We start from the raw sequence: 17,424 nt of genomic DNA on the forward strand, positions 1-17,424 counted from the left end.
GCGCAGATCGATCTCTTCCACTGCCGCGCCTGCGCAGTTAGGGGCTATGGGTGAGTGGTGGAATATTGCGTTGGAGGAACGGGTGAGTGGTGGAATATTGCGTTGAGGAATGGGTTGCGTTGGTGGACCAGGCCTCCCCTGTGACAGGGATTCAACCGGTCCCACTCAGTCTAGTTATTCATTAAGGAGAAAATCGTGTGCACATTGGAAACATTCCAGTCCAGATTGCTAAATTTAAATAACAGCTACTGTTTATTGCAGGTTAATTATGGTAAAGTTCACTTTAACATATGCATTCCTGCAGTTACTGTAACTAAATTGAATAACAGGGACTCATTTGTGTCTTAAGGATCATATAAATAAACCGGTTAACGAGTGTGCGTAAATTAATCTGCCGTTAGAAAGGACAACGGAGGATAAAGATGATGAACTTGACGCAACATTCAAATTCTTTGTCACAATGTATTGAAATTGTAACAAAAGACACTACATCATATTGGAGGTTACAGAAAAGTTAAATTCATGAATCCGTGCTTAGCCCCAGAATTGTTGACAACACCAATTTAACAAGATTGACAAGATTAACCCCCATAATACATGCTCTATCCATGCCTGTAGGCCGTTAAAACAGCCAGAAGCAAAGACAAAATCATGATTAGACAGAGATCCCAATGACGCCTCAGCAATCGATCCAGGTGTATCTGTTTCCATACTTCACTGAGCTGCAAAAGTATGAAAATGCTGCATTAATTTGTTATCCTGGTTAAATAATTTATCTCAGTGACGCCCTTGCTCCAATTAAACTGTAGTGCCATTTGTATGTATGTATTCCTGTTAAATCCTGTTGCCTGAGCAAGTATTTTTGAACCTTACTACTCAAATCCCTGCAGTCAGGGAATTGGATGCACAGAGAGGACTTTCTGGATTAGATACTGTATAGGGCAGCACGGTTGTGCAGCGGTGGAGTTGCTGCCTCACTGGGCCAGAGACCCAGGTTCGATCCTGACAACGGGTGCTGTCTGTACAGAGTTTGTGCATTCTCCCCAGGACCTGTATGGGTTTTCTCCGGGATATCCGTTTTCCTCCCACACTCCAAAGACGTACAGGTTTGAAGGATGATTGGCTTAGTATAATTGTCCCTAGTGCGTGTAAGTGCGGGGATCGCTGTCGGCCCGGACTCGGTTGGCTGAAGGGCCTGTTTCCACGCTGCATCTCTGAACTAAACTAAATGTACTTGTACATGGTGAAATGACAATGATAACCAACCAAATTCCCACCCCCATAAACCCTCAAATCTAAACCTCGTTCGGTCTAAAATTAAAGCCCAATGCGACTGTAACCCTGAGAAGAGAGACAATCATTTTATTTTTCATTTAATCTAATTTTTCATTAATAAAACCTGGTCAAAGCTGCTATTGAAATGCAATAGCTGACGCCCTTCTTCAGACTCATGGTATGGATCAAAGATCCTATAGCGGACAAGATAGACCACTCCTGCAAAATGCAATGGGCTGACGTGTAGTACGCAACGGAGCGGAACGTGGGCCTTTTTTTCCATCCTTTTCAGTAACCCTGACCCGACTCGCAGTGTAATCAACGTTGCGGGGGAACAGTTTGTGTTAATAAATTATAATTCTGAAAATGAGGAGAAGATTTTTACCAAAGAACTTTTATTTTTACAAGGATGTTTCCGTAACCGGCTTCCGTCTCCGCACTAGTATCTTTGCTCCGCTACGGGATCTTTGGTGCGGAGACGGAAGCCGGTTACGGAAATGGGGCCTAAAATTACCCATGAATCTGCCCAGGACCGTACTACGTCTTTTTTGTCGAGTGCTCTATCTTGCTCGCTGTAGGATCTTTGGTCTTGATCTGGGCCTGGAATCCAGGTGAGTTGGGGCGCAGATCGGCAAAGTCTGGATGCGGCCACTGGACGGTCGGAGTGCGGTAAGGGTTGATAGTGATGGTGGCAGTGACAAGCGTGGACTTGGAGCGACCAAGGTGGGGATGCAGGCCAGGGGTGGTGCTGGCAGCCTGGCCTGGACCATCCGCTATAACCAAAATCAGAGGACTATGTTCTTGGTGAAGTCATAGTTCTCCATTACTGCAGATGTTCAATAGACTGAGTCGTCACTGAACACACCAGCCCTCCTAGGTAATCAATACGTTTCCTATATGATCGTTATGCTGCGTCGTACCAGATAGCTGATTAAATATTACTGACTGTACGTCTCGTTGTCACCTTCCCCTCACCTAACAATGAACCATTCTACATTTCCTTGACCATCGTCCCCTTTGATCTGTTTTCACACCTTACCCTTCCATATCTCTGTCTCCCTCTCCCCTGACTCTGACTGAAGAAGGGTCTCGACCCGAAACGTCACCCATTCCTTCTCCAAGATGCTGCCAGTCCTGCTGAGTTACTCCAGCATTTTGTGTCTATCTTCCTCTTATTTAGTGATTAGTTTCCTCCTCCCCTTACTTCAAAAAACCTTTTTTTTTTTTTTAATCTGGTCTTCATTACTTATCCCTTTCTTAATTTGCTTCTGTTTCAATTATAGATGACACTTACATTTGTGTATTGAACTGAATGGATGAAATTTATGGCTCCAAGCTTGAAAAGTGCAAGGAACACCGGAATATATGCATCTGTGCTCGTTTCTGCAGCCAGATTGTAGAATCTTCTGGCCAGGTGGAGATCCTAAGGAAAAGAGTAGCAAGACAAAACAAACATTTCTTCCTAGAAACATCTGAAATCAGCTCAAGGCTGAGATAATAAATAAACTCCAACGCTAAGGAGAACATTTCATTTTGAAGCATAGTTGACCGTTTGCAGATGAGGGAGGAAGTGCGGGGTTATTAAGTATAGAAGTGCATGCCAGTCAGTTCACTGGACTTCAATTTGGACTGGGATCTGGAAAGGTGCCAGGATCCTCGAACTCCAGGTTGGGCCACTGTGAAAGACTCCTCATGGGGCTGTCCCACTGTGCGAGGTAATTCAAGAGCTCTCCCAAGTTTCCCCTGATTCAAACTTGGAGAATTACGGTAATAGCCGCTCGTAGGTACTCGGGGCTCTCGTGGACATTTTTCAACATGTTGAAAAATCTTCACGAGCTTACCGCGTTTCCCGAGTACCTGCCGTTAGCGTTACGAGCCGCTAAGAGACGTCCCCGAGCGCCGATGTAACCGCTACATACATTCTACGTGCTTACCACGAGTTTGATTTTTTTTTTAAACCTGGGAGAGCTCTTGAATTACCTCGTACAGTGGGACAGGCCCTTCAGTGTGCAGAAGCAAAGCGTGAGGCTCACTGTTCAATTACTGTTTTGTTTTAAAAAATGATTTTCATGTTCATAACTGATAGGAGTAGAGTTAGGCCATTCAATCATGGCTGATCTATCTTCCCCACACAACCCCATTCTCTTGCCTTCTCCCCATAACCCCTGACACCCGTACTAATGAAGAATATGTCAATTTCCACTTTAAAAATATCCATCGACTTGGCCTCTACAGCTGTCTGTGGCAATGAATTCCACTCTTAACTTCAATGGAGATAACCCAGACTCTCCAACCCTTTCTCAAAGACAATCCAGGATTAGTTTAGTTTCCCTGAACAGATAGATGTCAACACTTTAAACTTCCTCCCTTTAAGGAGACAAAAAAAAAAACGAAATCCCTCAATTAGTGTCTTCATATCGAAACATCTTTGTTTATGCAAGTGAGTTTTACAGAATCCTAAATTCTCTGCTTATAAAGTAATTGGGAATTCCAAGTACTCGTTCAAATTAAACTCCAACCCACTGAAAAAGTATTTCAATTGTTGTAATAGAAATGAGTACTTCATACCTGTTCTGTCCCAAGTCCATATTCATACATGTATGCAAGGTTGAACATGGCTTGAGCACTACGTTGCTGTTCTGCAGCTAAACGATAGTGAATTGCAGCTGTTTCATAATCTACTTTTGTTCCACGACCATAGAAGTAATAGTCGCCCAGTTTAATTCTGGCATATGAATATCCTAGTGAGCAAGACAATGGTTTAAAGTCTGATTAAAATATTTCAACATAGAAACCTAATTATTGTCATGCTTACAAGTAGATGTGCTGTGAGTGTTTCTAACATTTACCAACAATAGAAGAATTAAGACATTTCTCGTCATCTCATTCCTAAAAAGCCTACCCCTACTTCTGACCCTGTCACCGTTAATCCTCAATTCTTTGTCCACATCTGCCTGTTGAGTCCAGTAGGAATTTATAACTTTTAATGAGGTCACCTCTCATTCTTCCACACTCTAGATTAGAAGACGGTACTAGTCTACTTAATCTCTCTGCATCCTCTTCTGGGAAAACAGATTTGAACTGCTCTCATGAATTTTTGCAATGATAAGTATTTATTTTATGGGTAAGGTGACCAAAACTGTACACAGAGCTCCAGGTGTGGTTTCACAAAGGCCCTATATAAGTACAGTCAGACATCTTTACTCCTGTACGCAAGACCGCTTGTTATGAAGACCAACATATTATTTGCCTTCCAAACTGCTCGCTGTCATTGACTCATGCACAAGGACACCAAGGTTCCTTAGAACATCAACCTTTTCCATGTAACAAGTATGCTCATTCCACTGAGCTATATCTGCTTGAACCTCCTCCCACCCTGCTCGCAATCCTACCTAATTTTGAATCATCGGAACCTCCCTACCATTGAAGGGATCTACAAGAATTGCTGCCTCAAAAAGGCAGCCAGCATCACCAGAGACCCACACCATCCCGACCACACTTTAATTTCACTCCTGCCACCGGGAAGAAGGTACAGGAGCCTGAAAGCTGTAATATCCTGGTTCAGGAGCAGCTTCTTCCCTACAACCATCATGCTATTAAACACGAAGATAGACACAAGATGCTGGAGTAACTCAGGCAGCATCTCTGGAGAGAAGGAAGGGGTGACGTATCGGGTCAAGACCCTTCATCAGACTGATTGAGTCTGAAGAAGGGTCTCGCCCCGAAACGTCACCCATTCCTTCCCTCCAGAGGTGCTGCCTGTCCCGCTGAGTTACTCCAGCATTTTGTGGCTACCTTCAATTTAAATCAGAATCTGTAGTTCCTTCCCACACAAGCTATTAAACACCACAAGGTAGTTTATTATGGGTTTTACAGAGTACTAAACAAACTCAAAGGGCCAAATGGCCTCCTCCTGCACCTATTTTCTATGTTTCTATGTCTGTTGTGCTGCTGCAAGTAAGAATTTCATTGTTCTCTTTTGGGGTAGATGACAGCAAAATGCTGTTGACCCTCAGAAATATGACATTTAGTTAGCTCAGCCAAATCATGAATATAGATGTTTAAGAAGGAACTGCAGATGCTGGAAAATTGAAGGTACACAAAAATGCTGGAGAAACTCAGCGGGTGCCGCAGCATCTATGGAGCGAAGGAAATAGGCAACGTTTCGGGCCGAAACCCTTCGGGTTTCAGCCCGAAACATTGCCTATTTCCTTCGCTCCATAGATGCAGTTGCACCTGCTGAGTTTCTCCTGCATTTTCATGAATATAGATCTTGAGTAGGCAACCCAAGCACAGATCCCAACTCATCTCAGCCTCGGGCTTGGTGCCCCACTCGTCTCAGCTTGCCCACCTGGCAAAGATACATCTATAACCTCTCTTTGTTTTCTGCCATAATTACTGATTCTCAATCTTTGTTGATTTACTAGCTCTAACTTCCTGTTTATCAACGGTCTTATAAAAATCCACATAGACACACACACACGCCACATTCAATGGATCACCCTGATCTAACTTGTCACAACTTAAAGAACTCTAGTAGATTATCCAAATATCATTTTTCTTTAATTCCAAGCTGATTCTGCTCAATTCTAGTTTCTATTCCAGGTGCTCTAATGTCCCATCCTTTATTATAAATGTCAGCATATTCAATACTATTTATGTGAGGTAAATGCATTGGCAGTTTCCAGATATATTTTACCTCCATTCTTAAATAGTGCGGCCACATTTACTGACTTTACTGGAAGGCGACTCCGGACTGTCAAAGCTGCCGCAGCCAGACATAAAAACAGCTTTTTTTCCACGAGCAGTAGCTCTACTCAATAACCAAAAGTCTGTAGCCTCCTTTTGCTCTGGTATTTTATTTCATTCACATGTTTAAACTATAATGTTTAATGTTTTATAATGTTTTATTCTTAATGTTTTAATGTTTTATTTTTAATTGTTTACTGCATGTCGTGGGGTCAAGGAAAGAGCGTTCACGTCGCGGCCCTGTTTCCACCAATCTTTCCACCACCACGCACAAGAAGCGCAAGAAGCGACAAGGCAGACACCATTGTATGCAGATGCCGAGAAGTGTGTTCAGCTCTGGCTGAACAACTTCTAATCTTGTGTGTGGGCTCGATAAGAAGACTGTATGTCGTGTTGATACGAGCGGAGCACCGAGGCAAATTCCTTGTATGTGTACCTACTTGGCCGATAAACTTATTCAACTTCAACTTTCAATCTATAAGAGTAATACCAGAATCTAAAGAATTTTGGAAAATGATAATCAGAGTGTTCACTATCTCCAAAGTGAGCTCTTTATATATTCAGTGATGTAGATTGTCAGATCTTGGGATTTATCATCAAGTATGGCTGCCCTGCCAGCAGCTGTTAGTCCTTTCACCCTTTAAAAAAAATTTTAGTGAGTTGTTTTGGAGGTCTTCTAGTCTTTTTATGTGGGGGGTGGGGGGCAGGGGAAACTATTTTTCTCAGTCCCTACCTGGTCGGAGATGCGGCTTTTCTCCGAGCCATATTTTCGCCCCTTCCTCGCGGCCTACCAATGGGACTGGACCGGGACCGGCCAGAACTTCAGCTTCGGCAGCGGCACAGCGCTGAAGCACCATCGCGGAGCGGGCGATGCCTTACCCGGGTCGCTGTGCGGTGGGCTCCGGAGTGCTGAGACCACCGACTCCAACATCTGAGGAGCTGTGGCTGCGAGTGTCCAACTTTAAACACCGTGGAGCCTGGGATCTCTCACCGAGATCGCCAGTGTCGGAGCTCAGACCAGCGCGGCTCGTAGACTTCCGGAGCCGTGGTCTCCAGGGAGGAAGCGGCCACTCCAGACGCTCCAAGCCGCTGAGGAGTGTTCCCCCGACACCGAAGTTCCATCATCCGGCGAGAGGGCCTGAAACATCGGACCGCCGTGGCGGCGACTACGGAGGCCTCAAATAGGCCCCAACTACGGGTGAACATAGAGGGATAGGACTGGACTTTGCTGCCTTCCCTCACAGTGGGAACCATTGTGGGGGGAGGTTTTTATGTTTATTGTTAAATTCTTGAATGTAGTGTCTTATTTTTATTGGTGTGCTGCAATGGCAAGTCAAATTTCACTACACCAGTTGGTGTATGTGATAATAAATGCCTTTGTCCTTTAATGCCATCAACTTTTATCAGATATTTCCTCATAGTTGATACCCACATAAATACTGACAGATTTGTGTTTTGGACAATGATGTGGTGCCCTGGCATAAGAATGCTGGGCAAGATACAGGTGGTGATTCACGGTATGCAGAGTGAGTCTCGTAGATGACAGAGAAATAAGGGAGGCACAAGGACAGCAGATGCTGGAATCTTGAGCAAAGAAGAGGAAGAAACTCAGCGGACCAGACAGCATCTATGGAGAGTATGGACAGATATTGTTTTGAGTCAGGACCCTTGTTCAGACTGAGAGTAGCCGGGAGAAAGCTGGAAAAGAGAGGTGGGAGACTTTTAGCCTCAGTCTAAGAAAGAGGCCCAACCTGAAATGTCACCTATCCATGTTCTCCAGAGATGCTGCCTGGCCCGCTGAGTTACTCCAACACTTTGTGCTCTCTCAGATTTTTATATATTTCATCGCATGCATCTCTTGTCGTACAGTCTCCTTGCATAGAAATACATTTGTCGTGGAGCTTTCACACTGGTGATTTATACATAATTATGCCTTTGGCCGACAGTAAAGTGTTGTTCCTTCGACCATTAGGGACAGGAAATATGAATAAAGCAAAAAAGCAAAGTGGACAATGGAAGTGACTGGGAAAAGAGATGTGAATGTTAGCACAATTATCACATGTATCATTGTGACAATACACTCATCTGGAGAAAAATAACCACTTACAGCTTCTTCTGTGAGTAATGAAAGGCTTTTATCAGGAGTTTACTTTTGTCTTCATGGAATAACCTTATATTTTTTCATGATCTATTACCCCAATTTTAATACAGGACTACATGATGAGGCAAACAATTTCCAGAATTAATGAATGTTAGTCACAATAGTGATGTCAGATAGATTTGTGGCATCATAGCTTTACTTGAAAAAAAACCCATAATCAAATTTTGAATACCTGCGTTTTGCTATGAATTATACCTCCAACTGCAATTTTAGACCACTAACTAAGAACAATGTGGAGGAAATGGACAGATGATGTTGGGTTCCGACCCAAAATGTTGTTTGTTCATTCCCTTCACCGATGCCGCCTATTCTGGCACTTTTGCTGAAAATTCGAGCATCCAAAGTCTCTTGTGTTCCCAGCTAACAATAATTATCCATCAGTCCATACAATATTATCCAAAAGTTACACAATATAGCAAATATAACTATAATTAACTCTAAATAACTTAAACAGAATTATATATGTTGTACACTACAAATAAAATATATGTCTTGTGCCCTGGTCCTGGATAATTTTGGAAATACATCAGACACCCAAGTCAATATAAACCTACAATTGACATTGCTTTTTTATAATCATTAGTCATACAGAACAGACACAGACCCTTTGGCCCATATCCCTCCAAACCTATCCCATCCATTTACTATATACCAGGAATATGTGGAATATTTTTATTGGCAAAACATTAGATGGACTTATGATCCAAGATCAGAGTGTCATGGAGTGATACAGTGTGGAAACAGGCCCTTCGGCCCAACTTGCCCACACCGGCCAACATGTCTCAGCTACGCTAGTCCCACCTGCCTGCATTTGGTCCCAACCCTCCAAACCTGTCCTATCCAAGTGCCTGTCCAGCTGTTTCTTAAATGTTGGGATAGTCAATAGACAATAGGTGCAGGAGTAGGCCATTCGGCCCTTTGAGCCAGCACCGCCATTCAATGTGATCATGGCTGATCATCCCCAATCAGTACCCCATTCCTGCCTTCTCCCCATATCCCCTGACTCCGCTATTTTTAAGAGCCCTATCTAGCTCTCTCTTGAAAGCATCCAGAGAACCTGCCTCCACCGCCCTCTGAGGCAGAGAATTATACACACTCACCACTCACTGTGAGAAAAAATATCTCCTCTCCTAGTGGCGGCGCGGCTCTGGCTGCAGCGGCTCTCCGGCAGTCCTGTTAGTTTTGTGTTTTTTGGATTGTTTATTTTCGTTTTGGTTAGTCTAGTTTTGGTTTTTAGTTTGTGTTTTGGGGGGGGGGGGGGGTTGAAACGGGGCTTGCTGTCTCTCCCTGCGGGGGAATGCGACTTTTTTGTCGTATTCCCCTTCTCTGCCTCCGTCTGCGCTGAGGCCTAGTGGCGGAGCTGGCGAACTCGAGGCTCAGGAGGCAGAGCCTGCCAGGACTCGCACTGAGCTCGCTCCCGTGAGGACGGCCCGGCTCGGGGCTGGAACAGGGCTTTCGTGAGGGGCTGTGACGGCCGGCCCGAGGAAGGAACGGTGCTCCCGTCGGAGTAGCCGAGCTCGGGGAGGTACGGCGTTCCCAGCCTGAGGGAGGAGCGGCGCCCGGTCGGGGCGGCCCAGCCTGAGGGAGAAGCGGTGCCCGGTCGGGGCGGCCCAGCCTGAGGGAGGAGCGGCGCCCGGTCGGGGCGGCCCAGCCTGAGGGAGAAGCGGTGCCCGGTCGGGGCGGCCCAGCCTGAGGAGGAGCGGCGCCCAGTCGGGGCGGCCCCAGCCTGAGGGAGGAGCGGCGCCCGGTCGGGGCGGCCTGGCGCGAGGGAGGAGCGGCGGCCTGGCGCGAGGCTGAGACGGTGGCAGTACTCACGTGAGGGCGATCCGGCTCGGGGCTGGAACGATGCTCCTGGGGCTGGGACGGCAGTTCTGGTGGCGGTGGCCTGAGACCGGGGGTTCGGCCGCGGGCCAGCGGCTGCGTCAGCAGGTCTGGTGAGCGGCAGCTTCGACTACCCCGGGCCGCGGTGTTTGAGCCGCGAGGAACATCGCCCGGGGGGTATCGCCTCAGCGCAGAAGGAGAAGAGGAGGGAAGAGACTGCAGCCCTAAGACTTTTGCCTCCATCACAGTGAGGAGATGTTGGGTGGACTCACTGTGGTGGATGTTAATATGTGTTTATTGTTGTTTTTTATTGTATTGTATTATATGTAATGACTGCTTAAATTTCGTTCAGACTTCGGTCTGGATGACAAATAAAAGGAATTCAATTCAATTCAATTCAATTCTAAATGGCTTACTCCTTATTCTTAAACTGTGGCCCCTGGTTCTGGACTCCCCCAACATCGGGAACATGTTTCCCGCCTCCAGCGTGTCCAAGCCCTTAACAATCTTATATGTTTCAATGAGATATCCTCTCATCCTTCTAAACTTCAGAGTGTACAAGCCCAGCTGCTCCATTCTCTCAGCATATGACAGTCCCGCCATCCCGGGAATTAACCTTGTAAACCTACGCTGCACTCCCTCAATAGCAAGAATAGCAAGTCCCAGCCTCAACGACCTTCTCTGGCAGCTCGTTCCACACACCCACCACCATTTGTGTGAAAAAGTTACCCCTCAGGTTCCTATTAAATCTTTTCCCCTTCACCTTGAACCTATGTCATCTGGTCCTCGATTCACCTACTCTGGGCAAGAGACACTGTGCATCGGTCCGATCTATTCCTCTCATGATTTTATACAGTGCATGTGCGGTACGACATATAACATGAAATTAAAACAATATTTCTCTATTAACTGGTAGTTTTCTGTCATGTACCTCATATATGTATGCATCTGTACCTTGAGCTGCAGCTCGGTTCCAGTATATCAGAGCCATATGATAGCAATCAATCTTTAAGTTGAGTGATGTTTGTTCTAATGAAAAAAACATATCACTGAGTTCATTGCTAAACACATCAACAATAAAATAATACTTTTTTAAATACATTTTAGCCCTTCTGCTTTTGTACTTACCATATTCTAGAACGTGTGCTATGTTACTCTGAGCCGTTTCATATCCTTGCTCTGCAAGAAATAAATACTGAAGGAAGGCAGAATCTATATCATTCTCCTTGTAGGCAAAATATGCAGATAGGAATCTCTCGGTCCACTGACCTCGTTCACAAACATTCTTGTAAAGCTGAAGAAGGGAGGGAAGCTTTAATAAGATAAAAATCAAAAAAAATTGTAAGTAGACAAAAATGCTGAAGAAACTCAGCGGGTGAGGCAGCATCTATGGAGCGAAGGATTCTTCCTTTCTTCTTCCCGCCCCCCCCCAATCCCCTCATCAGTCTGAAGAAGGGTCTCGACCCGAAACGTCACCCATTCCTTCGCTCCATAGATGTTGCCTCACCCGCTGAGTTTCTCCAGCATTTTTGTCTACCTTCAATTGTTCCAGCATCTGCAGTTCCTTCTTAACAAAAAATGTAAGATCAGTTTCAACTGTGGAATTAGAACCAAATATAATTTCAATAAATTATTGAACTGACTTAATATTTTGTCTCCCGGTATATCGTGCGCTCGATTTTAGACTTCCAGAAAAACACATAAAATTAACATGTTTACAATTCTAAATATACATGTGCAGGTCTATAATCAAAAACATTTCTAAATATTTACCATACAGTGTATTTTCTCACTAATTAACGAAAATGAAAGATGTGACAAGGGACTTACTCAAGTAGAAACATTTGTTATTATAAATGACTAAAATAAATATGTTTAAGAAGGAACTGCAGATGCGGGAAAAATCGAAGGTAGATAAAAATGCTGGAGAAACTCAGCGGGCGAGGCAGCATCTATGGAGCGAAGGAAGTAGGCGATGTTTCGGGTCGAGACCCTTCGTTTCCAAAGTATCGCTATTAAAAATTGTTAACTACATTGGCTTATTTTTGCTTTTAGAACTTGATGTTTGTGTGTGGTCACAGTTATTGGCTATCCCAATAAGTGGATCTCACAGTTCCTAGCAAAGAAAGAGGAAAAAGGGACAAAAATGTATAGTTCATAAGCTACAGGGGCAGAAATAGGCCATTCGGCCCATCAAGTCTACTCTGTAACTCCGTGGGTCGGGCAGCATCTCTGGAGCACATGGGTAGGTGATGTTTCGTGTTGGTTTAGACCGTAATTGTCATCTCTCCATGTTCTCCAGAGAGGACCCCGAGCTGAAACATCTCCGATCCATGTTCTCCATAGACCCACTGAGTTACTCCAGTACTATGTATATCCTTTTTGTAAACCGGCATCTGCAGTTCCATGATTCTACACAATGTTTTGCTAGTTCACCTTCAGTGGAAGAAAAGCAAGAATTTCATTGTCCTATCTGGGACACATGACAATAAACTCTCTTGAATCTTGAACACAGTTTCACAGTAATGGTATAATGAACTGTGGGTCTGTGAAAGAAGTAAGATTGCAAAACCCATCCCCTTCCTTTGTTATTTTACCATTCAAATCTACGGTACTGATATTACAATTGATCACACAGGTTCCATCACCTCAACAGCTGTAAGACAGGATCTGACCACTCCAGTCCCACTTCCGTACATCTGAGCTAGATTATACAGAGCCAAGGCATGTCCAGCTTGAGAGGCTTGGTGAAAATACATTATGGCTATTTTATAGTCTCTCTTTACACCCAAGCCACCTGTAATAAAAGAGAGTTCATATTTACTTACTTTTGGCAAGACATTTTGTGAACATCCTATAATCAATACATTAAAACAGGACATCTCTTGCTCTTACTATAGTGCATAACTCCCAGTTGAAACTGCCCGTCGACCCATCCCTTATCTGCTGCCTTCTTGAAATATCTTAATGCCTCTTCATAATCCTGAAATAAAACACAAAAATGACTTGCTTTACATCCTTGCTTTCTCCCTCCTTCCCCCCCCCCCCTTCCCAGCTCTCCCACAGCCCACTGTCTCCGCCTCTTCCTTTCTTCTTCCCGCCGCCCCCCCCCCCCACCCCCACATCAGTCTGAAGCAAAGATAGGGGCTCCTCTAGTATCTTTGGTCTGAAGAAGGGTCTCGACCCGAAACGTCGCCTATTCAGCCATGATCATATTGATGGCGGTGCAGGCTCGAAGGGCTGAATGGCCTACTCCTGCACCTATTTTCTATGTTTCTATTCCTTCGCTCCATAGATGCTGCCTCACCCGCTGAGTTTCTCCAGCATTTTTGTCTACCTTCGATTTTTCCATCATCTGCAGTTCTTTCTTAAACATTTTGTCTGCTTCACATCAGGGACTCAGATTTGCAAAAAATATAATTTTGTCTCTTTTGTAATATCAGATGTCTTAGAGCAGCAATCTTACCACTGATACTCCCTTTCCATAAAGATAAGCTAATCCTAATCCTGTTAGTCCAATAGGGTTGTCCTGAAATTAAAAGGAGTTTAGTTTAGTTTATTGTCACGTGTACCGAGTTACATTGAAAATCTTTTGTCACGCGCTGACCAGTCAGCGAAAAGACAATACATGATTACAATCGAGCCGTCCACAGTGTACATGATACATGATAAAGGGAACAACATAAATAGTGCAAGACGACGTCCGATTAAAGATAGACTGAGGATCTCCAGTGTGGTAGATAGTAGCTCACGACTGCCCTCTCATTGTGGGAGGATGCTTCTCGTCAGTGGATACAGTATTGAATTTGCAGGAAGCATACAGAGCATAGAGTTACGCCAAAGGACCTATTTCCGTGCCATATGAATCTATGACTCTAAGAAGACATTACACGCCACAATAAAATAAAAAAATTACACAAAACTTGAAATGTGGTGAACATATTTCGAACAGTTTCAGAATTGATTTCAGCAGGTCTTTCATGAAGATCTACAATAAACAAAGTATGTTATGCCATTCAATGGACAACATGTTTTCTGAGCACTGACTGTGGGTATCTGAATGTCCTATCTTGATTCTTATAGAAGAGCATTGAGAATGTTGCCAGTATTTTAGAGAATAGGTTCTTATAAATGTCTCTGGTGTATAAAGAACAACAATTGTATGAAGAAACCTCCTAATTGACTGAAGCAGTCATTTTGGGAATTATACATTGGAAAGGACATATCCCAATTAAATGGTTAAGAAGGAATTGCAGATGCTGGAAAATCGAAGGTAGTCACAAATGCTGGAGAAACTCAGCGGGTGAGGCAGCATCTATGGAGCGAAGGAAATATGCAACGTTTCGGATCAGCCTGAAGAAGGGTCTTGACCCGAAACGTTGTCTATTTCCTTCTCTCCATAGATGCTGCCTCACCCGCTGAGTTTCTCCAGCATTTTTGTCTCCCTCCCAATTAAATGGAATTAGTTCCAAGATAATTCATTTTGATTAAGATTGACCCAATTAAATGTAATATGAATTAATAATGAAATAAAATGCTGCAAAGTTCCTGAGGGGTCAAGAGAAGCCAAAGAGAAATTATTTTGTTGGAAGGAATAGCAGATGCTGGTTTGCTGGATCAGTCTGAAGAAGGGTTCCGACTTGAATGTCACCTATTCCTTTTCTCCAGAGGTGCTGCCTGAACCGCTGAGTTACTCCAGCGTTTTGTGTCTATCTTCCGAAGCAAACGGAAATAAGTAGTTTTTGTCACTTGGGACAGAATATATATAAAATATGTCCCAATGAAAAGAAGTTGATTGATTAAGTAAGGTACATGTATAAAAAGATATATCAATTAATTGGTGTAGGAAAGAACTGCAGATGCTGGTTTCAACCGAAGATAGACACAAAATGCTGGAGTAACTAAAGCCCCTGCCCCACTTTCACGACCTAATTGGCGACCTCTGCCGAGTTTGCCCTTGACTCATACTCGCAGCATGGTCGCCACGAGGTCGTAGGAGGTCTTCGTAACTCTTCCTCATGCTCGTGAGTGGTCTCCGCTTACTCGTGGCCTCAAGTAGGTCGCGGCGTTTTTCCAGCCTGATAGAAAATGTCCATGAGTAAAAAAAAGGTCGGCATGGAATAAATTGATACTTTTTACTCGTAGGTAGGTCGTTGTAGGTCGTGATGGTAGTCGTAGGTCGGTAACTGGCCCGAGAAAAAAATTGCAAACATGACATCATTTTATCATGTGATCATTTTCCACTCGTAGCTAGTCGTAGTTGGTCTTAGGTGTGGAAGACTGAGGTCGAGGGGGGTCGTAGGAGGTCGTAGACATAGTCGTAGGAGGTTGTAGGAGGTCTTTTACTTTGGCGAGTCAACACTACCTTGACATTTTTTTCGACTCATCTAGGGTCTTCTAAACTTGTAGATTAGGTCGTCCAAGTGGGACAGGCCCTTTAGCGGGACAGGCAGCATCTCTGGATAGAAGGAATGGGTGACGTTTCGGGTCAAGACCAGTCTGAAGAAGGGTACGTCGCCCATCCCTTCTATCCAGAGATGCTGCCTGTCCCGCTGAGTTACTCCAGCATTTTGTGTCAATGAATTGGCTGCGATGGCATTTCAGTCTCAGTCACAGAGGCCGATGTCAGGAAATCCTTCAGAGGGGTGAACCCCCGAAAAGCACCTGGTCCTCCTGATGGTATACCCGGCCGTGTTCTAAAAACCTGTGCGGACCAACTGGCGGGAGTTTTTACGGACATTTTCAACCTCTCACTTCTGAGGTCTGAGGTCCCCACCTGCTTTAAAAGGGCATCAATTATACCGGTGCCCAAGAAGAGTAAGGTGACGTACCTCAATGACTATCGACCAGTGGCACTAACGCCGGTGGTGATGAAGTGCTTTGAGAGGTTGATCATGGAGCAAATCAACTCCTACATCGACAAAAACCTGGACCCACTGCAGTTCGCGTACCGCCACAACAGATCAACGGTGGATGCGATCTCGCTGGCCCTCCACTCCGCACTGGACCACTTGGACAACAAAAACTCATATGTCAGGCTGTTATTCATTGATTACAGCTCGGCATTTAACACAATCATCCCCTCCAAACTGGTTACCAAACTCGCAGAACTGGGTCTCTGCGCATTCCTCTGCAACTGGATCCTCGACTTCCTCGTCCACAGACCACAGTCTGTTCGTATTGGTGGAAATGTGTCAGCCTCAATAACAATCAGCACGGGAGCACCTCAAGGCTGCGTGCTCAGCCCCCTGCTGTACTCACTCTATACTCATGACTGCGTAGCGAACCACAGTGCGAACTCCATCATCAAGTTCGCTGACGACACCACTATTGTGGGGCGTATCACTGATGGGGATGAGTCAGAGTACAGAAGAGAGATCGAGCAACTGTCCATATGGTGCCAGCGCAATAACCTGGCCCTCAACACCAGCAAAACCAAGGAACTGATTGTGGACTTTGGAAGGAGTAGGAGGGGGACCCACAGCCACATTTATATCAACGGGTCGATGGTTGAAAGGGTCAAGAGCTTCAAATTCCTGGGCGTGCACATCTCTGAAGATCTTTCCTGGTCCGAGAACACTAATGCAATCATCAAAAAAGCACATCAGCGCCTCTACTTCCTGAGAAGATTACGGAGAGTCGGATTGTCAAGGAAGACTCTCTCTAACTTCTACAGGTGCACAGTCGAGAGCATGCTGACCGGTTGCATCGTGGCTTGGTTCGGCAATTTGAGCGCCCTGGAGAGGAAAAGACTACAAAAAGTAGTAAACACTGCCCAGTCCATCATCGGCTCTGACCTTCCTTCCATCGAGGGGATTTATCGCAGTCGCTGCCTCAAAAAGGCTGGCAGTATCATCAAAGACCCACACCATCCTGGCCACACACTCATCTCCCTGCTACCTTCAGGTAGAAGGTACAGGAGCCTGAAGACTGCAACAACCAGGTTCAGGAATAGTTACTTCCCCTCAGCCATCAGGCTATTAAACCTGGCTCGGACAAAACTCTGATTATTACCAACCACTTTCTGTTATTTGCACTATCAGTTTATTTATTCATGTGTGTATATATTTATATCATGGTATATGGACACATTTATCTGTTTTGTAGTAAATGCCTACTATTTTCTGTGTGCTTAAGCAAAGCAAGAATTTCATTGTCCTATACAGGGACACATGACAATAAACTCACTTGAACTTGACTAATTTCTCACCAATTATCATATAAACTAAGAATAAGAGATTTCCCATGAAAAGAGAATGAAGGAAAATGAGAGAAATCAATGGAGTGCTCCATAAACAGAAGAACAAAATAGATGAAAGAAAAAAAGCATAAAATTGGTTAAATTAATTCCAAATTAAATAAACCTGGATAGCCAGGCAAGCAATGGAAAAATGGCATTTAGAGTCATGGAGTCATAC

The 17,424-nt window shown here is 44.5% G+C and overlaps 1 protein-coding gene across 1 annotated transcript in view; it reads right to left on the reverse strand.

Annotated features, from left to right (window-relative positions):
• Positions 1 to 442: 442 nt before the first annotated feature.
• The window catches only part of sel1l2 (SEL1L2 adaptor subunit of ERAD E3 ligase), a 53,737-nt gene continuing 36,755 nt past the window's right edge, over positions 443 to 17,424 (reverse strand). The window contains exons 14-21 of the mRNA XM_033026423.1: positions 13,473 to 13,535; positions 12,902 to 12,989; positions 12,655 to 12,803; positions 11,135 to 11,300; positions 10,961 to 11,035; positions 3,844 to 4,016; positions 2,570 to 2,698; positions 443 to 722 (exon numbers count right to left, since the gene is read on the reverse strand). Coding sequence (XP_032882314.1) covers positions 603 to 722; positions 2,570 to 2,698; positions 3,844 to 4,016; positions 10,961 to 11,035; positions 11,135 to 11,300; positions 12,655 to 12,803; positions 12,902 to 12,989; positions 13,473 to 13,535 — 963 coding nt within the window. The 3' untranslated portion in view covers positions 443 to 602. The remainder of the gene's footprint in view (positions 723 to 2,569; positions 2,699 to 3,843; positions 4,017 to 10,960; positions 11,036 to 11,134; positions 11,301 to 12,654; positions 12,804 to 12,901; positions 12,990 to 13,472; positions 13,536 to 17,424) is intronic.

The sequence above is a fragment of the Amblyraja radiata genome, chromosome 8 (genome assembly GCF_010909765.2).
Source record: "Amblyraja radiata isolate CabotCenter1 chromosome 8, sAmbRad1.1.pri, whole genome shotgun sequence".
Classification (NCBI taxonomy): domain Eukaryota; kingdom Metazoa; phylum Chordata; class Chondrichthyes; order Rajiformes; family Rajidae; genus Amblyraja; species Amblyraja radiata.